At 42.2% G+C, this 25,157-nt stretch overlaps 1 protein-coding gene across 1 annotated transcript in view; it reads left to right on the top strand.

Moving 5' to 3' along the window:
* The window catches only part of WDR70 (WD repeat domain 70), a 455,634-nt gene that overhangs the window by 302,219 nt on the left and 128,258 nt on the right, over window positions 1-25,157 (top strand). The window contains exons 12-13 of the mRNA XM_073621458.1: window positions 4,219-4,303; window positions 8,496-8,634. Of these exons, the coding sequence (XP_073477559.1) occupies window positions 4,219-4,303; window positions 8,496-8,634 (224 nt within the window). The remainder of the gene's footprint in view (window positions 1-4,218; window positions 4,304-8,495; window positions 8,635-25,157) is intronic.

Genomic DNA, 25,157 nt, shown 5'->3' on the forward strand with positions numbered 1-25,157 from the left:
AACATGGAGGAACCACTGAAATAATGTTCCAGGGTCAGTGAACCCGCGTATATATATATATATATATATATATATATATATATATATATATATATATATATATATATATATATATATATATATATATATCTCTATATATCTATAGATAGATATATATCTATCTATAGATATATAGAGATATATATATATATATCTAGAGATATATATATATATATATATATATATATATATATCTCTAGATATATATATATATCTCTAGATATATATATATATCTCTAGATATATATATATTTATAGAAAATATATTAACGTGCAATAATAATAAAGAAAATTAATATAAGTGGCGCTAAAAAAATGACACTTGAATAGTGATAAAGTAAATGTCCATTTGCACAGACCTATAACATAAATGCTTGTGATAATATCACAAAAAAATCACCCTGTGTCAGTAACAAAAGTGCTAATAATAAGTGCAAAAAGTCCATAAATGATGAACACCGTGGATACTGTGCAGACTTCTTAGATTATCCACCACACCACACGTGCCAGTGATTCCTCTCCCGCCAGATTAAAAACTCACCGAATAACAATGCCGCACACTCTCATGTTTTGCCAAAAAAAGCGCGATAAACCTCGCAAGTGGGTTTAAACGAGTGATCCAGCATCCATCCGTGTATATACAGGTTCAATCCACACGTAAATAAAAATGCACTGATAGTGTAGTAAAGTAAAACCAAATTTAATAACCACTGTGTACACTTCAATCATTGCACTCACATAAATCTCTTTAAAACTAGCAAAATCCACAGCAACTTCACATCAAATGCTCCTATGTGAACGCCCAACATCAACGCATTAAGGTCACGGCGGACCCGAGGTGTGCGGATGAGGTCTCGCTATCCTTCGCGCCTCGGGCTTGGATCCCCGCTCCCTGACTCGGCTCAGCATGTCCTACGTCACACGCTGATTCAGATGGCCGCCGTACAGCCACGCCCCAACATGTTTCGTCACATTGACTTAATCATGGGATTGCTATATATATATATATATATATATATATATATATATATACACACAGTACATTAGTGTCATGATCACTGGGAAGAATGCTCCTCACATTTGTGGTCAGTGGGAAGATTTCCCCCTTTATAGATAGACAACAGATCGTTGGTGTCAATGATTTCTCATTTGAGAGGTAAAAGTTGCTCAAGGAAGCCCTAGCAACTTCTGGAGGAACCCTGGATGAGAACGATTGCCCTATGCACTTTACAGAAGCTACAGTATTTGGAATCACTGCCAGGAAAAATTATTCCTATCCTCGACCTTCTTACAGAACCCTGCTATACTTTAATAGCCTTCTGCTTCCAACCTTCTTTTAGATATACATTAGAAGTTTCTATGATAGCTACTTACACCAAAATTTGGGAATGGTTTAGCCTAGATTCACACTTGTGTGACCTGCATTCTGTGTGCAGACAGCCCATTCATTTCAATGGGCTTTTTTTTTTTTTTCAGAAAATCAAGCCGCATAATGCTGTGACACCATGCGGTCTGATATGCATGAAGATGCACCGCGTTTACTGATGCGTGGGGGGACCATTAAGAATTAGTAGCGGCCCATATGTCTACTAAAGAGCGGGGCAGAAACGTGCACAGTTTTGTGCGCAACCAGCAATAATGTGTACGGAACCTTAAAGTTTTGATCGTGTTGAATTGGTGCCTGTTTGTATTATATTTGTACTGGATTGCACTCTGAGTGACCTATGTTCAGTAGTACATTTCAGACATCTTTAAAATGTTACTAAGCCCACAACAGTAGAATCAGTCTGTATATGCAGTAAAGAATGCTTGTTATACTCACTGTGGAACCTAAGGGGTTAATCCTCTGCATTGTGTAAAAAGGCTGTTTAAAACTGCCTTCTCTGGTCCTCCCTTCTTCCACAGTCCCAAATCCATCTGCTGAGCCCTGGGGGTACACTGCACATGCTCCTTTTGGCATGTATTTCTAAAGAGTTTTTAAGATTTCACCAGACACTGATAAAAGTCATAAGACGGCCATATACTGCTGATGAGAAAAGGTATTTAGTTTATATTTACTAAAATAAGTGCATTTCTGTGCTCTGTGTACTGTGGGAGACCAGATATGTTGAATGCAGGGCCTTGGGTTTAGTAATACTTTAATGTTAAATATCAGATCTCCTACTAGAATTGGTTGGGGATCTCCTACTTCATTGTCATATTATTTTTTACTGTTAAACAAATTCTATCAACCCTTATGCTGCATTTCTACTTTCTGCTGAAAAATTAAATGAAAATACAATTTAAAAAATTATAAGTTCCATGGGGTGCAACTACGTTTGCACCTGACTGTGTGTATTTAAAATGCGCTTTAGGCCCCTTTCACACTTGTGCGACTTCAAAGTCGCGTGATTTTACCGCGATTTGGGAGCAGTACTACTTTGTACTACTTTGTACGACTTTGCCACAACTTTGGCATTAACCATTCTCAGCTTGTGCTTACAAAGTCGTACTGAAATCGTGTCTATATTATTCAAGTACGATTTGCATGCTACTTGAGGGTTTAACATTGAGGTCTATGGACATCAACTCGCATGGAAGTTGGACCAAAGTAGTGCAGGGACTACTTTGAAGTTGGCACGACTTAAAGTCGTGCCAATATGAATGGTAGTCATTGAAAATCATGAAGAATGACTTGTCATGTGATTTTGCAGTACAAAATCGTGGGACAAGTCGTATAAGTGTGAAAGGGGCCTTAAGCTGTTTGCTTAAAGTGACTTTAATTCCTACTGCATTATTTAACTAGATAATACCATATTGAAAATTAAGAAGATTAGTAAAGCATCAAATACAGGTAAAATCAAAAGTAATGAAATTGATAAATCAGGACCATCAAATGTAAAATTAAAACAGACCACAGTACTATTTGTTAGTGCCAACACATGTTGGTGACAAGTTTGGTTATAAAAACATTCATTAGGAAAGTGATACAGCTCCCTAATGAATGTTACTAATGAATGTTTCTAAAGAATGTATATCGTCTGTTTATGTTGGCTGCTGAATAAGATTGGTCAATGTGGACTTTAATGAAAAAGTTTTTTTTTTTATTTTGGTTCAACAAACAACAAAAAGTTAGAACAAGTTTCTTAATTATGCAGTCTCTATCGTGTCTCTTATCTTCTCTATCATACCTTTTTAATATGAGGTTAGATGGGATATTGGAGATCTCGTTAAAGGTGAACGCCAGGCAGCTATAAAAGACACAAGTTAATGCAGCTCTTTATTTATTAATAAATACATTTATTTATATATTCATTTATTTTTTACAACCACTGTAAGTACCCAAATCTCACTTGGTACCCTCCTCTTGCAATATACTATAAAGTGGACTGGTAGTGGAAGGGGCATGACTGGGAGCCTTAGGGCGTTTCTGCATGCAGATGTTTTTACAAGGAACATGCTGATAGGCAAGACAAAAGTGAGAGCAGAAAGATGACCTCCTCAGTGTGCTGCTACCCCTTCAGCGTCCAGTCAGCTGGCTGGGTTGTTGAGAGGCTACCACTGTATTCCTTAAAGTGTCTGTATACCCTAACAGTAAACATAATTTTTGTTCTCTTTTTGACTGCATAATAAACCATAGGAAGTGTTTTGTTATATCTGTTCGATAAGTACAAAAAATACCTGTTGATTTTGCCAGAAATCATGTGAGCTGATAACTTTCTGTGCTCTAGGACAGTGGTCATCAACCCTGTCCTCAGGGCCCACTAACAGGCCAGGTTTTATGCATTGCCTTGGGGAGATGCAGACTAGAATACTGCAATCACTGAGCAGCAAATGATATCACCTGTGATGTATTTCAGTTATCTTGCAAACCTGGCCTGTTAGTGGGCCCTGAGGACAGGGTTGATAACCACTGCTCTAGGAGAAGTTATGGAAAGGAGGCGGGGTAATGGAGATGAGGAGGAGTCTGTGTTCTGATGCATCAGAAATTAAGCTGGCAGGGCTGAAAACTGAAATATTCACTTTTTTAAATATAAGATTGACATAAAAAAAATTAATTAAGAAAAGGAAAAATGTTGCAAGTAAAAATGTGAAATACTTGATTTTTCTGAGCTTTTATTTACTTTAGGTTTGTGACAGGGTCTCTTTAATATGACTCTTCATCGATGCTAACTACAATTTATTTACTCAATGTTTTAGGGGATGATACACTTAAAACATGGGACATTAGGAACTTTAGGAATCCTATCCACATGGTGAACGGCTTGTCCAACTACTTCCCAATGTAAGTATCCCATTACGATTTAGTTTCTGGTTTGTGTCTAGTTTTTGAACAGTCTGTTTAAAACACATTGATATTAAACAATTAGTCATATGTACAGGAGTAACACACAGAAGGTTGGATATTACATACAGCATTGTCTATTCTGATTTGTTCAGTGCACTGACTCTGTGTCATGGTTCTGGGAAGTTCAAACATAAGGAGCCTGCATCCAATCTTATATCTGCTTCCTGGTGACTAAGATATAGTGTAAAACTTGGATAACTTGCTTATAATCTCCATGGATGCAATATGGTCACATGCAAAAGAACTACTACTAATCATAATAACCATAATAATAATAATAGAATTTTGAACTCGCCCTTAAAGCCTTTTTTTGGAGTCCATTGAGGGGCACAGGGATTCAAACTGTTGGGTTATACTGCCACTGGAAATGAGCTCAGGCATGTTCAGATTCTAGTCCAAACTCACCTCATCTATCCTTCCAGGAAGCCTTTGCTGCACTCTGTCAATCATAAGCTGTTGAGCTTGCTGGCCCGGGTCTTCCTTGGCCGCTTATGATTGGCAGTGTGCAGTGACAACTTCCTGGCAGGATAGCGGAAGTGGATTCAGACTAGTATCCAAACACGCCTGAACTCATGCCTTACTGCCGCCTACATAAGGATCGGACACTAACAAACAAAAATTGTAGGCCTGTCTACGATAACCCCTCCTCCTTCCACCATGTCTTAGTTTTGTAACCATCAGTACTAAGAGCATGAACTTAAATGCAGAGGAGCAGGACCTTTCTCCCTCAGTGGACTCCATAGGATTTTCAACTGAATACAAAAACCATTTTCTTTCTCATCCATTGAGGGGAAAAGAAACCCAGATACTGTGGGGATATCCAGAAGCATTCCAACTGGGTGGGTAACACAGCAACAACTGCTAACAGGCCTCGCAAAGAACTGGGGACCACCGGTAGCCCATGAGCTGCTTAAAGAGCCAAAGCCTAAATCTGATACCAGATGAGGGGAATCTGTTAATATGACCATAGGGAGGGCATGGAGTAACAACCTGATGCTCAAGACTTAGATAGGAAGGTCACAACCAAGGGGGAATTACTCCATACAGAAGGTAACACCACCTGAACCAGCGAGAAGATGATCCTCCAAAAACCTACCAAAAATATGTCATAAATCACAACAAGTTCCCATGGCGGAAGAGCAGGACCCAAAAACTGGTGTGGTCCACAAGAAATGTGTTCAAGCTCCCACAGGAACAGGTCTCAAGAAGGAACCTAATACAACAAAAATCCTAGGATGAAAGACCAGAATGGGAAAGTGTTAGATGTGAGCCGCAGACTCGTGAGATGGGATTATTATTATAATACAGGATTTATATAGCGCCAACAGTTTATGCAGCGCTTTACAATATAAAAGGAGACAATACAGTTACAATACAATAAAATACAAGAGGATTAAGAGGGCCCTGCTCAGAAGAGCTTACAATCTAATAGGGTGGCGCAGGCGGCACAAAAGGTTGTAACTGTTGGGGAATGAGCTGATGGAAGTGGTAGGAGATTAGTTGGAGACATGATAGGCTTTCCTGAAGAGATGAGATTTCAGGGATCACCTGAACGTAGCAAGAGTAGGGGATAGCCGAACCAGTGGAGGTAGCGAGTTCCAGAGGATGGGAGAGGCTCTGGAGAAATCCTGGAGACTAGCATGGGAGGAGGAGACGAGAGAGCTTGAGAGTAGGAGGTCTTGAGAAGAGCGGAGAGGATGATTTGAGTGATATTTGGAGACAAGATTGGTGATGTAGCTTGGGGCAGAGTTGTGAATGGCTTTCTGGTTAGTATTTTGAATTTAATTCGCTGGGTGATTGGGAGCCAGTGTAGGGATTGGAGGAGAGGGTTGGCAGACACTGAGCTGTTGGTAAGGTGGATGAGCCTGGCAGCAGCATTCATGATAGACTGAAGAGGGGATAGCCTATGGAGAGGTAGGCCAATGAGAAGGGAGTTGCAATAGTCAAGGCGCGAGATAACGAAGGAGTGAATGAAGAGCTTGGTGGTTTCATTTGTTAAAAAGGGGTGAATTTTAGAGATGTTATGGAGGTGCATTCTCCAAACTTTTATCAACCTGAGGACGAAGTTAGTACAGCTTGTCTGGCACATAAGGAGTGCCTCTAGAACATTCCAAAAGGATTGTGCGGAAGAATTTCCCTACCTATCCCTGACTTTAAACAAGATGTGTAGAAGAACTCCTGGTCCCCCCAGTCCATCAAAGTGTCAACAGCCCTAAAGCAAGGAACGGGAGTCGTAGCAGTTCTGATAAGCGCATTCACCTAATCCATTGTACAAATACAAATACAATACAAAGTCATCCAAACATATTCTGTTCCTATCAGAGGAGACGTGCAGCAGGAGACTAGTGTGTTCTCTCTGCTAACATTCCGGGGAGACGTTGGGCCCTTCAGCGACAACCTCTACCTACCACACAGGATCTGAGGCACACCGCAGAAAATGTCCTAAAGGCACTCACCACCTGTCCTGCTGCAGGAAAGCTTCCCAATCCTTATCAGTGGTGAAGGCACCAAAATAAAAGGCACTACCTGTTGTGCAGAGTCAGGCAGTAGTCCCGGGGATGGTGGTTGTCCATTGGGTGGAGCCCTCTGGATACATGGAGCAGTAACTGTTCCAGCCACTTGAAAAGGCTGAATATTTGCACCAGGGGCTATCCTATCCTTAGAGACAGACCCATTGGACTGCTCAGAAACCTGCAACAATGGAGAATGGAACTCAAAAGGACTGGGAAAAAATAGGACAAGGAAACACAGGAAGAACGAGGAGGAAGGGGGCACCAGAGGCAAGGTATTTTCCTGTGAGCCTAAATGAATACCCTCTGCACTTGAATGCCAAAAAAACAAACTACCTAAAGACCCGTTCAGAAGGTTTGATGGGGGGGGGGGGGTTTAGCTGCTCTTTAACTTCAAGCCCTATGGGCTGTCTGGGAGTCAGGTCCTGGAGGCATGAAGGCACCTACTGCAGCTGACCTTTCCCTAGACCTTCTACCTTGAGGCAGGAGTATACTCTGGCTTGTAGTTGCATGCCTGATCACAATACCTGGTGTAGGACCAAAGAGACAAAGTCCCTCAAAGGCAAAGCGAGTCAGATGCTATTTGGAAGTGCATCAGCTTCCCAGCACCTTAAGAAAAGTGCTCTGTGTATCTGTATGGACATCAAACCCATATGCTTTTGCATCAAGCCATCACAGCTGAAGTGTTAGGGCTTCAGAGGTCTGTTCCACTTGTTCAATAAATTGGGGGTCTACACAGGCAGTGGGCAGATTTGTTTTGAGGGATTTAACTCATTCCTCCATGGTTTGGTAGATTAAGGTCACTGCCAACATGGCTAGGATCGAAAATCATGCTAGATTAAACTGAGATTTTAAAGTGAGATTCCAACTGCTAGTCAGTTGAATCCTTAATGATCAGCATGCCTTCTACCTGTCTGGTAGTGTTCCTGCTAAGGTAGGTCAGTGGTGGGTCCACAAAGGGCTTAAATCAATGTTTAGCAAATTCCCTTGAAAAGGTGAACAGTTCTAACACACTCTCAGGTGGGGCCCAGGACACTCCACAGTTTGAGTCTGCATAGAGGAATATCTTGAATAGCTAGCTAGAGCTGAGGGAAGGCCTTTTCAGTTGTTGGGGCCCTGAAAGACCCAAACCTGGAGACAACAGGCTAAATCTACAAATGCAGGATAGTATGCACTGCATCAATTAAACAACCCCTGGCGATTCTGAGGTTACAGCCAGAGTCTGTGGAGCCTCAAGAACAGTCTATTAAGAGATACACTATAGGTACCCTCAATCAGAGTCAGAGATGGTCGAAGGAACCAATGGCCTGGCCTGTTCTAAGGCCCCAGGAATGTCAAAGGTAGACTCAGAAAGTGAGAGCGCTGGAGTGCACTCAATTAGACCCTCTGCAGCCAATATCGTCAGCGAGCTGGGTGAATCTAGCCATAGAGTTCCAAATTGCTGTTGAGGCCCCTGACAACAGGGAAATCTTGTGATCTGATAACTTGCTGTGCATACAATGGAGATAAAGGGGACTCTGACTATGTAGACCCTATAAATGAATTGTTTTGGCTGTTGTTCGTATATTTGCATTACCTATGTCTGTGGCTAATGTATTCCTCCCTTCATTTTTCCACAGGTCAGACTGTTGTTTTAGTCCAGACGATAAACTCCTTATTACTGGAACTTCAGTCAAGAAAGGAGAAGGTAGTGGAAAGCTATTATTCTTTGACCTGGTAGATTTCAAGAAAGTTTATGAAATTCCAGTCACAGATGCTGTAAGTATTATGTTCATTATATATGTATAACAAGCAACTACAATCAATGCTTTTTTTTTTTTTCTAGATCCCCAATGTTTTTTATTTTATTAAAGGATGTGACACAGCAGTGCATGGTTTTCTACTTGTACTGCAGCTGATACTTGTTTTTTCATGATGAGTGGCTTAGTCTATGCTTAGTCTACTGGAAGCAAATAATTACTAGAGGCTGATTGGAATTTGTATTTATCAGCCAACAAAGTGGTAAAAATAACAGCAGATAATTTTAAAATAAAAATGTAAAAAGCCAATCCACCAAAATGTAATATTTTAGATATGGCTGGAGCCTGATGTGCTTAGTCTACTCTTGACTTCTTATATTTCTTGGTAACTGCAACAGGATGGTCTCCCTGCAATAATTCTTGGCTCCCTGGAATAACTCCTGTCCACCTGGAAGACTTGGGTCTTCCAGCCCACCTCTGTGTGCTTTGGCTTCTCCTGTTGCAGTCTTCTTATATAACGTGGGCAGCACAGTGGCTCCGTAGTAAGCTCTTATGCCTTTTAGTACTATAGTCCTTGGTTTCAATCCCAACAAGGACACTGCATGAAGTTTATGTGGGTTTTTTCAGGTGGAAACTGGTTTTCTCCCACATTCCAAAGACATGGTGGTAGGTTAAATGGCTGGTGTATGAATTGGCAGTAGTATCTGTTTGTATGCACGGTAATGACTTGTAAGCTCCTTGAGAACAGGAATTGATGTGAATGTACAATATTTAAAGCACTGTGTAAATTGTTAGTGCTAAATAAATACCTGTGGTAAATAATTAGGCCAGCGTGCAGAACCATAACCTTTGAGATATCACTAAAAGAGTCCTTGAAAAATGTAAGAAATTATCAAATTGTTTAACACTCAAGCATCTACCAAAACCTAAAATAGATACTCTATTACAACAAGAAAGTTATTAAAAATAAAAAGGCCATCTGTGTATAGTTAAGTAGATATGAATTTAAGAAAACAAGCAAAAAAAGTAGAAAGGTGGGGTAAGAAGGCAGGACCAGTTATTTGATCTACAAGTGGCAGAGGGGGTTGGGGGGATGGGGGTTCCAGAAACCAAACCTCGCCCATAAGACTGCAGAAATTTCTCAGACTGGCCACTGTTTGAAGATGTATGCTCCTCCACATTAATTTTATTGTTTAAGGTTCAACTTAACAAAGATAACCAAAAGTAAATTTAGGAAGGTTTTAAATGCTTTTATATGGTTGCATGATGAGACTGCAGTATCCTATGTCTGAGGGGGGATTTTTTTATCCATTTGGTAGCAGTATGTCCCTTTTCATGTAGAAGGAACAAAACATGGTTGTTAAGGGATTGGCAAAAAAATGTCTTCAAAAATTTCTGAGGCCGGAAAGGTTTGAATGCCAGACATGACTTAAACACCACTCTACTTCTACACAATTAAAGGTCATTAGGTATACAGCAATTTAAACTATAGTGCTGAAGTGTCCACATCTATAGATGTTGCTGGCTATTTTGGAGAGAAAAGCATCTTGTCTCACTTGGATGGCAAGTGGGCCCAGCAAAGAAAGGAATCTACAGAAGAAACATAGACTGTACAGAAAACAGGACCTAAACAGTGATGTTTTCTGGAAATTGAGTTGCCTGGCAGAATTTTTTCCGCAATCCCCAAGGCGAGATCACAATTTAAAGCTTCAACAGTTTGTATAGTTGGCTTCTTGAAGACCCAAAACCTCTTAAACAGAGACGTATCGGTCTTGGATTATAACTAAGAATAGGCTGAATTTCTATAACCTGGCTTTTGCTATAATAATTGTGGTTTTCTGTTATGACTGATATTTGCTGCTCTCTTTGGTTGCAAATGCTAAAAATCATAGTTATGTTATATTTATTTTGCCATTGTGACTTTTAATGTAACTTCTCAGCAATTTGTGATTCCAGAATTTGGAAACCGCTGTGTAAGAGGTGGGATAGCAGCATTTGCTGACCTGCTTTTGAAGGGGGTAGGAGTGAGGGTGTCTTCCTATACTGCAAAGCCCATTTTGTACCCCACAGTATGCCGAGGGAATGTTATGGATTTCCCACTGAACAAAGGAATGGGGGAGCAACAGTGTCATTTGTTGTGACATCCAGTCTCACGACCAAACCTTTTTTTTTTTTTCAACAAGTAAACTTTTTATTGATTAACCAAGAAGGTGCAATATAAGCAGTTTACAAATCGTATCCAGTGCCAACAGAGATAAATTACAGAAACATTTCAAGAGCATGACATCCAATAGAAAAGGGTAAGGATTATATGTTCACAGTACTCATAGGGCAATTAACCACCCAGGACTAAATACAGAACAAAATGGCAGTTATTCATCTCATAACTACAGTTGATGAATCAGTTCACAGTCAAAGCCAGACTGCCACAACAAATAAAAGAAACAAAAGAATTGAAGTATACAAGAGTAGGTAAAGGCAGCCACAGGCATGGGGGGGGGGGTAGAAGGGAAGGATAAGGGAGCTGGGAGGGAAGGGAGAGAAAAGAGGGAAGGGAAGAAGAGGAGAATGAAGGGGCATAAGAAGAAAAGAAAAGAGAAAGGATGTGGAGGAAGGAGGATAGAAAGGAGGGAACACAGGAACATGTAGAGGAAGGGGGAGGGGTTGAGCAACACTAGAAAGGAGGACAGCCATCTTACTGGCGTTCATTATCTAGCCTGGGAGGAGATGCAACATCCTCAATAGAGCCCCGGGAATCTATCCAGGCGTACTATATTTTGTCAAATTTCTGTTAGTATACATAAGCTTATACAATGGTAAGACAGAATTGAGAGTTGAGTGCCAGGCAGAAACCGTTGGCGGGACATCGGCTTTCCGGCAGAGAAGTATCTTCCTGCACGCATAAAAAGTGGAATAACATACAAAGTATAACGTTCCACAGCCTGGTCATCAAAAATGTTTAACAAAAGCCTCTTTATTTCCAATTTGAGGGTCAGAGCACATTCAACCATACCTTTTAGCTCCCCTGCCTAGCTCTGCAAAAAAAAAGCCATTTGTTAAGGGTGCTTTGACTAAAAAAAAACAAACAAAAAAAACCTGGAAGCTGATTCTGATGGTTTCTATGCGGAGCTGCACCAGGTTCTGCATGCTCCAGGTTTAGTAAATCCCTCATTATATTGCTTTTATGGCTTTAGGAGGAAGTCTGGTTCTCTGACATCCACTTGTAAAACCGAGTGGGTGGTAAGTTGTTGGTAGCAATGGGGGGAGAGCAATAAGGGACCTGGACTCAGCTCAGTATCTGCACCAGGGACCTTACCTCTGTAGCAACGCCACTGTTTGGAGACACCATATTTGTTTCTTATGGTAAATCCTTTTGGGGCCACAGGTTTTTAGTATCATTCATGAGTCACAGTTACCTAAACTTACAACAGCCATTAATACCAAAGAGACACTGTTAAACAAGGCCAAGATTGTCTTCTTCATAACTCCAGACATGTCTGCCTCTGGTGCTCATCTTTCTTAATCATGTCTCACACTGACGTATCCTCTGTGGAAATCCCACAGAGGAATTCCTCCTGATATATAAGAGTGATAAACACATCCTAATCTCTGTAATCAGTAGGTGGATTTGGCCTCTGAGTGAACCTGATCAGTAATGGAAGTAGAAAATGAAATGTTTTAACAAAAGCCTGTGTTTGTTTGACATTCTTTATTAAATAGGTCTTTCCCTTGTGTCTCTAGTCATCCGCATTGAACCCATTCGGCTTAGTGGAACTTCTGTTACTGCCCGTTTGCTTTATGAACTGATGTGCAGGCTTAGGTGTCTTTCAATGAGGTATCCGTATCTGGAAATCTTCTGCCTGGCCCTGTCAACACAGCATGGCTTATCTTAGGCTGTTCCTTGCTTTTGCTTGGCCAAAAAAAAAAAAAATATTTTATGTTTACTTTTACGGTAAGGAGAACTTGCCTTATTTAATAGTGCAGGTTTGGTACCTTATTTTAAGAGGACCTGTCCAAATAACATGAAACCTTAAAAGTCTAGTCACCAGTATTGCCTGTGGTCTGCCTGCAGCTCATCTTTTCCCATTACTGACGCACTAGTCCTTGTTCTGCATGGTGTCTTGTTATGAAAAGAACAAGGCTGTCCCTCCCCATATTAGAGCTGCCTCTCCTGATGATCAGTTTTCTGATAACTGGTCGGTGAATTTTTAACCGCTTGCTGACCACTCTATAGCACTTTTACTGCTACAGGGCGGTAGCTCATGTATATATACATGATAACTGCACTTCCACCTGCAGGGGGCGTGCATGCACCACCGGCGGGCTGCTTCTGCTGTGATAATTCACAGCAGAAGCCGATCTGAGGGTGCCAGGCACTTGATGTCCTCCGGCACCCGCCGATCATCAGTAAACTACACAGAACAGGGATCTTCCTAAGTAAACAAGGCAGATCGTCATTCTGACAGGGAAAGGGGTGGATTCTGCATTCCTGCAAAGCAGAGACTAGAATCCATCTCTTCCCCTAGTAAAAGCATCACATACAGTACACAAAAACACTGGCTAGGCACACCAATAACCCTTTGATGGCCCTAGATGTTTAACCCCATTTTCAGTCAGTTTTATTAGTACAGTAACAGTGCATATTTTTAGCACTGATCACTATATTAATGTCACTGGTTCCCGCAAAGTGTCAGTTGGTGTCCGATTGTTTGCCACAATATCGCAGTCCCGCTATAAGTCGCTTAACCGCCATAATTAGTAAAAAGTAAATAAAAATTCCATAAATCTATCCCATAGTTTATACGCTTATTGGGTTTTTTTTTTTTTTCCAAAAATGTAGCAGAATACATATTGGCCTAAATTTATGAAGACACTTTTTTTTTTTTTTAATTAGATATGTTTTATAGCAGAAAGTAAAAAATATATATATATTTTTTTTTTCAAAATTGTCAGTCTTTATTTGTTTATAGCGCAAAAAATGAAAAACCGCAGAGGCTTTTAAATACCACCAAAAGAAAGCGCTATTTGTAGGGCAAAAAATTTCAAATTTTATTTGGGTATATTGTTGCTTGACTGCGCAATTGTCAGTTAAAGTAACACAGAAGTGTTAGTCATGAAAGGGGGGGGGGGGTGTTAAATTTTCCAGAGGTCAAGTGGTTAAGCTACAGCAGGAGAGGTGAAAAAATTACTAATCCGAAAAATGAATTAAACCGAAACAGGAATTTCTAGCACCTTTCTAGCCGCCCTCCAGCTCCCTACGCTTGTACCCAGATTCATAGTTGGTCTGTAAGTATGATTGGGTGTTTATTTTTCCATCCATTTACCCTCCTCCTCTCATAGACAAGACCGACTATAACATTTTTCCAATTTATAGTAATCTTTAATATTTTTATAGACTCCTAGCTTACATCTGCTCCTGAAGAGTGGTGGCAGCGACGAAAGGCATTGAACTATTAGATCCCCCCCCCCCCCCACCGTTTATATTTCCAGATTGTTACTAATATTATACTGACCACACTTTACTGGAGTGTACCAATTCAATCAAGATTGTGTTTTTATATTGTGGAGACGCACAATAATGAGTTTGGTGTTTTTATCAATGTTTACAATATGAACCAAATTTGTTACTACCCTGTTTCCTCGAAAATAAGACCTAGCGTGATTGTCGGTGATGGCTGCAATATAAGCCCTACCCCCCAAATAAGCCCTACCCTGTTTCCCCGAAAATAAGCCCTACCCTGAAAATAAGACCTACAAGGACTTTAATTAGGGCTTATTTGGGGGGTAGGGCTTATATTGCAGCCATCACCGACAATCACGCTATGTCTTATTTTCGGGGAAACAGGGTATGTTACTATAATATCATGTTACTATATATTCTGCATGAAATAAATCTTATGTATTTTACTTCCTTGTCATTTATTATGCCATTTTGTAACATATGTAGTTCTATTTTATTAATTACCCACCAGACACAATTTTGTCGTGTCATCTCCCTGGCTGCATGCTTCATATAAAGTCCCAAACCTCCCCCATACAGTACACAAAATGGTTTTACATCAGCATACATTACAGGTTAGTTCAGCGATCTCCACCACTGAGCTGTTGTGTTCTGACAGGGGGACGCCCCCCCTACCAAAACACTCCGATCAGTGCTCTCTGCCATTGGCTGAGAGCGCTGATCTGGAGTCGATTGGCTGCTGGTTTTCCAGCATGCATGTCCGACAGGAGAATGGCCGGCTTCTGTCAGACAGACTGACATACACACGGGCAAAATGTCAGACGATATTTTTTGTACCGGTAAGACCCCTTTCACACTGAGACGATTTTTCAGGCGCTACAGCACTACAAATAGCACCTGAAAAAAGCCTCAGCTGCAAACCCAGTGTGAAAGCCCGAGTGCTTCCACACTGGGGCGCTGCGCTGGCAGGGCGTCACAAAAAGTCCTTCCAGCAGCTTCTTTGTAGCGGTGGAGGAGCAGTGAATATACCGCTCCCTCCACTGCTCCTGCCCATTGAAAACAATGGGGCAGCGCTGCTATACTGCTGGCAAAGTGCCGCTGTAGTGGCGTTTTGCGGGCGGATTTAACCCCTTTTTTGGCCGCTAGCGGGGGGTTAAAACTGCGCCACTAGCAGCCGAATAGCGCCGCTAAAACGACAGTAAAGCAGCGCTAAAAATAAAAAACGCACTGCTTTACCGCTAATGCCCGGGGCGGCTCAGTGTGAAAGGGGTCTAAAAGTCTCCCGACATTCTGCAAGTGTTTATGGGGCTTAAAACGTATACTGTATGATATTTTTTATTTTTACAATAGTTACTCTTTAACAGTACAGTCGATGAGTCAACCATGCATCAAAAAATGTATTTTTTTGGGACCACAATTTTTTCTTTCTTTTTTTTTTTTTTTTTTGTTGTGTGAAAATAGATCTGTAATGTACACTGGAGATATGCATTTTCCGAATGCCAAGTTACTGCTCATGTCAATGTATGATAATTATAGCTCTTCTATATTAAACACATTGCAGTGTATGTTTGTTGGCCCTTTAACTAGGACAGGATATAGACTGTGTACATACTTCTATGTGACCTTGCCTGTCACTCACTGTGATGCCAGTTACGATTTGATCCGGTTGCCTTGTATCAGGCTTCACTGTACCTAGTGCAAAAGCCTCGTTTAGCAAATGGATGTAAAGGAGCTCCGGATTGCATGTAAATTGAAGAGCTTGCTGTCATCAGCGAGTGTCAGCCGCTTCCAGCCTTCATTGATCAGTCACAGTGTGACTGCACATTTCTCTGAATCACTATCGACCTGCTTCCTATCGCAGTGCATTTCAGGAGAACACGCTCTACCTTTTTTTTTTTTGTCTTTCCAAAAGTGCTTTCATGTTTATTTGATAAGTGGATGTCAGAGAACCAGACTTCCTCCTAAAGCCATAAAAGCAATATAATGAGGGATTTACTAAACCTGGAGCATGCAGAACCTGGTGCAGCTCCGCATAGAAACCATCAGAATCAGCTTCCAGGTTTTTTTTGTTTGTTTTTTTTTAGTCAAAGCTTAAAGTGTTTTTAAAACCAGGTTTTTTTTATCTTAATGCATTCTGTGCATTTCCACCCAAAAAAAAAAAAAAAATGTCATTAATGTGCATTAAATAAAAAAAATTGGAGAAAATTTTTTTTTTTACTTACCTTTTTATGCCTGTTGCTATGTGGTCCCTCGAAATCTGCCTCCTTCATCACCTTGGCTCCTGACATCACTTCCCTCGGCGCCTCCGCTCGCTACTGGTCCTGGGAGATGTGTGTCATCATTTCCCAGAAGTCAGTGGGCTGCGCCGAGGGCTAGGTTGCCATAACAACAGGGCAGGCACTTCCAATGACACTGCCCGTTGTTATGGCAACCTGTATACTTTACGGCGTATTACTGCAAATGCGTGAGAACGGGGCGGTGCATGCTGGTCCAGCAGCAGCACGGTAACCAGGAAGACAGTGCTTGTGGGCTTCACATGCCCACAAGCAAAATGGAACATGCCAGGGATAAAAAAAATCAAAGACATCGTTTGATCTAAATCGGCTATCGAGCGGACGTCGATCGCTAAACAGTGAGTCATATAAATAACAGCATTTTAAATAATATATTTGTACAAAAAACAAATTTACATAGTTGGAACTCCGCTTTAAGATAAAAAACCTTCTGTTTGCAGCAGCCCCCATAATATTTACCTGATCCCCACCTCGATCTAGCGATGTGCACGAGTGCCAAAGCCATCTGGGACCCTCCCTCCTGATTGGCTGCGACACAGCAGCGGTGCCATTGGCTCACGCTGCTGTCAATCCAAGTCAGTTAGCCAATGAAGAGAGAGAGGGGGGGGCAGGGGCCGAACCGTGGACACACAGAGCAACAGCTCGGCTTGGGTGCCCCCTCAGCAAGCTGCTTGCTGTGGGGGCACTCAACAGGAGGGAGGGGCCAGGAGCGCCGGCGGGTGGGGGGGACCCGAGAAGAGGAGGATCAGGGCTGCTCTTTGCAAAACCACTAGAGCAGAGACTTTAGTATCACTTTAATTGAACAAGCTGAGGTTAGAAGCTGAATGGCTACCATGCACAGCTGCATCAGGTTTTGCACTCTTTTGGTTTTAGTAAATCAACCCCATTTTGTCTTTGTATATACCTTCTTTATAACACTTTGGACAGGCCTTTTTTTAATTATAAAATATTGTATATGTATATTCCATTTCGAGCCAGCGGGTGGTGCTTTAGGTTCCCTTGCACATGTTTGCCTCTCTGGTCTTAGCTGCTCTGTGTTAAAGTGATACTAAACACACTGTTTAATTTACATTATTCCTTAAATTTCTGTATGTGGATGATGGCACTGTAATTATTTTAATGGAAAAAAAAATCTAAGCACCTTTTTTTTTTTTTTTTTTAATCAATATACAGCTATCACATGACGTAGATCTTTCCAAAAACAACAAACAGGGAGTAACACCGCTCCAGGTGATGGCAATACCTTCATTATAGATCAGGTGCAGGTCCAGTCCGTAATCTGGGTAACTGATGCAGGAGACAAAACGATTGACCGCACTCCATGGATAAGGAAAATTGCTTTAGTGGTAAAAAAAGTAGATCTTTCCCAGCCTGTCTGCGGGGAAACATAAGCAGAAGGAGCTTCTAGTCCTCTGCTGCTGGTCACAAAAAACAGCCTTTGGAATACAAAAAAATAATGAATATCAATAAACCGTTTTACATTGTGAAACAAATATATATATTTGAAATTAAATCTTTATTATTTTTTGGCAGTAACATGGTGTGGACGGATTTCTGCCAGTCACAGGCTGTGTCTTAGAATAACAGGGAGGTGAAACCACCATCAATCAGGATGTAATATCCCATTCCTATTGTGTTTAGCTCGTTAGTGGGCAATGAGGAGGAGAGAGGGAGTGGGCTGTCATTTACTACTGTGTATACACTCTATAGTTACATAGACTATTCAGATGTGATAGGTAGGAAATGCTCAGGGTAGAAACACACTGAAAACTGAGCATGTGCACTAGCTGCCAACACTGCTCTGCAAAATTCTGCAATGGGGACATGGACAGAAGGGGGGGGGGGGGATAGAGAACAGCAGGACTAATCAGTTTTTTTTTTAGAATACTAGCCAGGCCTTAAAAGTTACTCTCCACCAGTTACCCCACCCAACCCCTACCCTGCCCCTTCCCTACACTGTTAAATGTTATATGCAGAATTAAGTTACAAAAATATTAACAACAACTTCTGTAACAATATTAACATAAAGCATATCAGTACCTGCCTTTTCAGTGCAAGCTTATCAGTGCCGCCTCATCAGTGGCCCTCAATGCCATCTCATCAGTGCAGCCTTATCTGTGCCCATCAGTGCAGCCTTATCTGTGCCCATCAGTGCAGCCTTATCTGTGCCCATCAGTGCAGCCTTATCTGTGCCCATCAGTGCAGCCTTATCTGTGCCCATCAGTGCAGCCTTATCTGTGCCCATCAGTGCAGCCTTATCTGTGCCCATCAGTGCAGCCTATCAGTGTTCATCAGTGCAGCCTCATCAGTACTCATCAATGCAGCAGGGATAACAGGGAGGAATTGGGAGGATTTCCAACTGGATCACACAGAGTGGGGATCCCCGATGTGACACAGCTTGTATATGAAATGCTGGCTGCTGTCAAACAAATTCCCGCCTCCTGGAGCGGTATTGGATGTGTGCTGTCTATCATAGAAGCCGGTCCAGGAGGCGGGACCTTTGGCAGGACGTTTGACAGTGACCAGCGTTTCATATAAAAGCTGTGTGATCCGGCCGGCATTCCTCCTGACAGGCTCAGTTTGCCCCTGCTCCACACTCGCCCTCAACTAATTTCCACTCGCCGAAGGCGAGCAGGTGAGTGGAAATTTTGAGGGCTAATATAACTGATATAGTTGCTGCACAAGCCATTTTGTCATTTAACATAATTAAAATGTACCTTTTTCATTTCAATCTGCAACTGCTGTAATTTTCTGAAATTGTCAAAAGTCACTTCCTTCCCTTATGACTACCTGGAGGTGGTCCATGCATGGAATGCCCCAAAAAAAATCATTTTCAGAAGTTTTCACTAAGATACAAGTCACATTTTTGGCATCCTGGCTTTCATTTTTCAATGAGTTGCTCCCTCAGGCTAGTCCTTTTCTGAAAGGACAGAAACGCTGCACCTTGAATCAGTAGAACACTGAGATTTGCTCAAGTGGTTATAATGAAGGCTTGCTGTCCCATTCAGGAATTATTTTGCAAAGGATATGGTTGATGCTACCAGCTATTTCTTATAAACAGAAAGAGGTAGAAATCTGCAACAATGTTTGCTAGCATCCATAAAATGTATATAGATCACCTAAAAGCTTGGGTTTTTCTCAAGAAAAACTGGAGCTACACAGAAAAAAAAATGTATAGAGAACAATAGCTCAGGATCAGGAGCTAAGTGGCTCATGACGAGTCTTGTATACACCTTGCTTTCTTTTCCTGCCTGCTTTGTTCAAACCATTCTCAGTGGGCTTTCAGCTGGAGACAGATATTTACAAGTCTGCATATACATTTCAAGTATGTATATATTTGACATATGAAAAAAAAAAGAATTAAAGCAGTCCTTGAGCTCTAATCTGGTATCTTTGCCTAGGCTGGGATTAGTAGTCATTGGTCTGCTGCTAATATGTAGAAGAATTTTCTCAGTCTCCTCTTCCCAGGCGATCAGACTGTAGTATGTAGCACATCACGTGATGAGAGGCTGTAGCAAGGACCAGTCTGTGTTAGACATTTGTGAACCAGGATTTAAAGTGGATCTTCACCCTCAGGGAAGACTTTCCTCCACCTCTCTCTTGTCCGCTGCCAGAATAGGGGTGTCTTTTTTTTTTTTTTTTTTTTCATTGATAAAGTGCAACACTCCTGCATGTTACTTGCCTTGGCAAATGCCATGCAAGGTCTTTCCTTTGCCTCCTGAGAAAGGAGGAGGGGGGCGGGCATAGTGCCACATGATCAGGGGAACCATTCCCTGAACCAGGAAGAGCCGGCAGGCCTCTAAATGTCACAATCAACATGGTGGCACGGGACTGATGACTGAGAGGTGGCAGAGTACAAGAGGATCTCAGAAGGATAATGCTGGATCCTCTGGGTGAGTGAGTATCAGAAATGTGCCACCCGGTAAGTAGGGGGGTAGAAGAGGTGGCTAAAGATCCTTTTTAAATAGTTGTGTTATCTCTGAGCCGGCATATCCGTTCAAGAAGTAGATGACCCTGGGTGATGCCTGGACATATTTGGTTCTGTCCTTCTAAAAAGAAAAAGCAGACCCCAGAAACGATTAGTAATCGATTTTTAGAATTTTACCAGGACCTGTACTCCTCCAAGGCGAACGATACTGACAAGGACCTGACTAACTACCTAGACCAGATCCCATTCCCTACGCTTGACCCAGACAAAAGTAAGTCTCTAGATAAGGACATAACATTGGAGGAGGTACAAAAGGACATGGGCTACATGCAATCGGGGAAGGCCCCTGGTCCAGATGGCTTACCCATAGAATTCTACTCGGTCCACCAAGAACTGCTGGCCCCTAAATTGACCTCTCTCCTCTCACAATTTTCTGATATAGGTTCACTTCCAGATTCTATGTCCGAAGCGCTAGTGGTGTTGGTGCCCAAACCCGGTAAGGACCTTGAAGAATGTTCCTCATACAGGCCTATTTCACTAATAAATGCCGATGCCAAACTTTTGGCAAAAATCCTGGCTCTTAGGCTGGCCACGGTGATTGAGGATCTGGTACATCAAGATCAGACAGGGTTCATGCCAGGAAAGGGCACCGATATCAATATTTGCAGACTGTATCTCAATTTAGACACGGCCCACGATAATGGAGGTACCAGATTCACCAGATTCATAGCCTCCCTTGATGCGGAGAAAGCATTTGACTCCGTGGAATGGGAGTACCTCTGGGAAGTCCTGAAGCGCTTTGGCCCTAAGTTTCTTCACTGGCTGGGTCTGCTCTATAAATCCCCTAAGGCCAGGATTCATACAAATGACACTATATCTGATTTTTTTCTCCTCCAGAGGAGCACCAGGCAGGGTTGTCCGTTATCACCCAGCCTGTTTGCTCTGGCCCTTGAGCCATTAGCTATCTTGATTCGTGAATCTGGTGCTATTCAGGGTCTCCGGGTTGGCCCTCTGGAGGAGAAAATCTCTTTATATGCAGATGACGCTCTGCTCTACTTGCATGATGCTGGAAACTCACTGCAGGCGGCGCTGGAGACTTTTAACGTGTTTGGTCAATTTTCCGGGGGTCAAGATAAATTGGTCAAAGTCGGTCATATTCCCGATAGATCCTCAGGCCCAAGAGGTGGCGTCACCTGCTCCGTTGCTCTGGAGTCGCTGACCGAGTTGGCCCTCTGGAGGAGAAAATCTCTTTATATGCAGATGACGCTCTGCTCTACTTGCATGATGCTGGAAACTCACTGCAGGCGGCGCTGGAGACTTTTAACGTGTTTGGTCAATTTTGCAGGGGTCAAGATAAATTGGTCAAAGTCGGTCATATTCCCGATAGATCCTCAGGCCCGAGAGGTACCGTCACCGACTCCGTTGCTCTGGGTGGAGGAGTTTAGATACCTGGGAATTCGGGTAACAAGGGATCTACAAGCCTTTCGTTGTCTTAACCTTCAACCTATTGTTATGAAACTGAAGGAACACTGCTCCAGATGGCGGGAATTACCACTTATTCTCATGGGCCGCATTAATGTGTTGAAAATGCAATACCTACCTAGATTTAACTATATATTTCGTAACTGCCCGGTATGGCTTCCCGGTTCATTTTTTAGAGACTTGGACATGTGTATAGGATTGTTTCTATGGCAGGGCTCTTCTCTGAGACTTGCCAAGATGACCTTACAGCTCCCGGTCCAGTTTGGGGGTCTTGCGCTGCCCAATTTGCAGGTGTATTATTGGGCAGCGATACTAGTCACGGTAAGATGGTGGTTTGAGCAATCACGGACGAATGCGGCCACATGCTTGGAGGCTGCAATTTTAGGCTCTTTTAGAGAACTAGGAAACTTGTTATACAGAGGACCCTCGGCCTATCCTTCACTTCCAAGTCCCACTAAAATAACCCTCAAAGTATGGTCAGCAGCTAGGAAAAGGTTCATTCAGCCTCACCAATGCTCTCCTTTCTGCCCGTTGTGGGGTAACCCCTCACTCCCTCATCTAAGGACTATTCCGGTCCCACAGGTATGGGCTCGACATGGGATTAAGGTTTTACAGGATAGCATCCAGGCGGGGACATTTCTCTCCTTCCGGGATCTAACAGAGATATGGACTCCCAGGAAGAATTTTATTCAGATATTATCAGCTGAGGCATGCAATTAGGGCCCAATTCCCAGGATCTATAGGGTTAAAAATAGACCCCATTGAGAATATTCTTGCTCAGGAACACCTTAAAAAAACTCTATCTACACTATACCTTGCCTTACTGGGAGTAGATTCACCTAAATTAGAAATGGGAGCAGTGGAAGGCTGACATTCCTAGCCTGGACAGGGAAGCTTGGGAAGAATGCTTTGAGGATGGGTCTAAACTCGTGATATCATCTAGAGATAAGCTGCTGCAAACTAAATTTATGCATCGAATATACTATACGCCTCAGAGACTGCACCGGATCTACCCTCATAGATCACCAAACTGTCCCAGATGCCAATCCCCAGATAGTACATACATACACGTTTTGGACTTGTCCCTTGATTATGATATTTTGGGCTGGGGTTTTTGAAAGTATAAATATCCGGTTGCAGCTATCAATACCAGTATCGCCTGAGTTGTCCCTGTTAGGTATTCACGAAGATGATCAGAGACCCAGGTATACAAAGCTCCTGGTTTCATTTTTACTTTTTTACGCTAAGAAAGAAGTCTTAAAGAAATGGGCCTCGCCTCCTCCTCCGAAGGTTTAGTCCTGGGATTCATCTATTAATGCTGTATTACCTATGTATAAGATGACATACTTAAATAGGGGATGCCCGCAGAAGTTTGACCGGATCTGGCTACCCTGGATTGAACAATTCTAACTCTTTACTGAAGTAGGTTTAGGGTGCTACCTCCTGGTAAAGAGAGGCTGATATGAAGTGTTCCCCCCCCCCCTTACTCCATCACTCTATAGGAGAATGTCTATTTAATTACTGCTCTGTAATATATGTATAGGAAGAGTCGGCTGTACCACCCTGTATATTTCTTTTTTATTTCTTTTCTTTATTCCTTGTTCTCTTGAATGTATACTTGAAGTCTTGTGTGCAACCAATGTATGTCTGCCAATTGTTATATGATGTCTTCTCAATAAAGACCAACCTTGTTGTTAAAAAAAAAAAAAAAGAAAAAGCAGAGGTACACATTGTCAAGGGGGTACTGTGATCGCTGTGCAAGGTAATGGGCTAGGACCGCACCTATGAAGTTTTAGGGGCATCTTAAAGCGGTAGTAATCCGTTGGGTTTTTTTTTGGTTTTTTTTAATCCTGCAAGGCAATGCCATAATGTACTAGTATGCATCGCATACTAGTATATTATATTATTATTTTTTTTTTTTATATTATTATTATTATACACGATTTATATAGCGCCAACAGTTTGCGCAGCGCTTTACAATGTAGAGAGGGCACTGCACAATTACAATACAGTTCAATAAAGAAGGGACAGGAGGGCCCTGCTCATGGAGCTTAAATACTAAAGGGAGGGGGTGGTGGTACAAAATGTAATAGCTACGGGGGTGATTTGATGGAGGTGGCTCAGGTACAGTTCTTAGGTGGTTGTGGGATAGGCTTCCCTGAATAGATGAGTTTTCAGGAAACTCCTAAAGGTGGACAGGGTAGGGGCTGATCGGACATACCGGGGCAGGGAGTTTCAGAGGATGGGAGAGGCTCTAGTGAAGGTCCTGTAGGCGAGCATGGGAGAAGGTAACAAGGGAGCTAGCAAGCAAGGAGGTCCAGAGATTAGCGGAGGGGACGATTTGGGCGATATCTGCAATTGAGGTTGGTGATGTTGTGGATGGCCTTGTATGTTGCGGTTAGTATTTAGAATTTTATGAAACATACCTTAAAACGAAGCCCTCCAGCAACGCGCTGTCACCACTGAAGACCCTTCCATCTTCACCTGGTCTTTCTTCCGGGTTTGCAGACTCCGGCTGGCGTCACCCCCTTGCATGCACGCGGGAGCGATCGTTCAGGGCACGGAACACTGAAGGAACAGCATGGAATGCTGTTCCTTCAGAGCGCATGCACCAGTGACGTCACCAGTTGCATCAAAAGAAAATATCTCCTGAACAGTGCAGGTATAATTCATGCTTGGGAGTTTACTCCCACTTTAACCTTTGTAAGATTAGGAGCAATTGTTGGTCAAGCAGAATCTACAGTTTTGTTTTGTTTTGTTTTTTTTTTTACATTTTTGTTCTGAGGTTCCGCACAGACTTTTCTTACTTGTCAGTACAACCTCACCCACCCACACTGAAGCATGAGAGAGGGTGTGCATAGAATCCTGTGACAGTAGCTTGCGGCTATTACAGAAGCAGTGAAAAGTCTGGCTACAAAAGATTATATAAAACTTTTTGTCTGGTCTTCTTTTTATTTTTTAGCATTGTGGCATTGTTTTCTGGATGGCTTTGGCAGCTTACTTGTTGGATTTAATTGTGGCTTGCACTTTTAAAGGGAAAGCATAGCATAGCTGGACAAGCTCGCTCCCCTCACTACACGCAGAATCAGGCCTCGACCCCTACAACCCTGGCAAACAGATGACACTAAAATTCTCAAAAAACGTAGTCGTGCTCTTGAGCGTCTGTGGCACAAGACTAAGTCTCTCAAAGACTTCAACCAATACAAATCTGCCCTCCAAAAATACTATTTCCTCCACACTGCCAAGCAAACCTATTTTACAGCTCTTATTAACACCTCATCTAGTCCCTGTAAACTCTTCTCTACCTTCAACTCTCTACTTTGTCCTCCACCCACTGACTCACTCACTGCCCAGGAGATCGCTAATCACTTCAAAAA

This window comes from Aquarana catesbeiana, linkage group LG01 (genome assembly GCF_042186555.1).
Source record: "Aquarana catesbeiana isolate 2022-GZ linkage group LG01, ASM4218655v1, whole genome shotgun sequence".
NCBI lineage: Eukaryota > Metazoa > Chordata > Amphibia > Anura > Ranidae > Aquarana > Aquarana catesbeiana.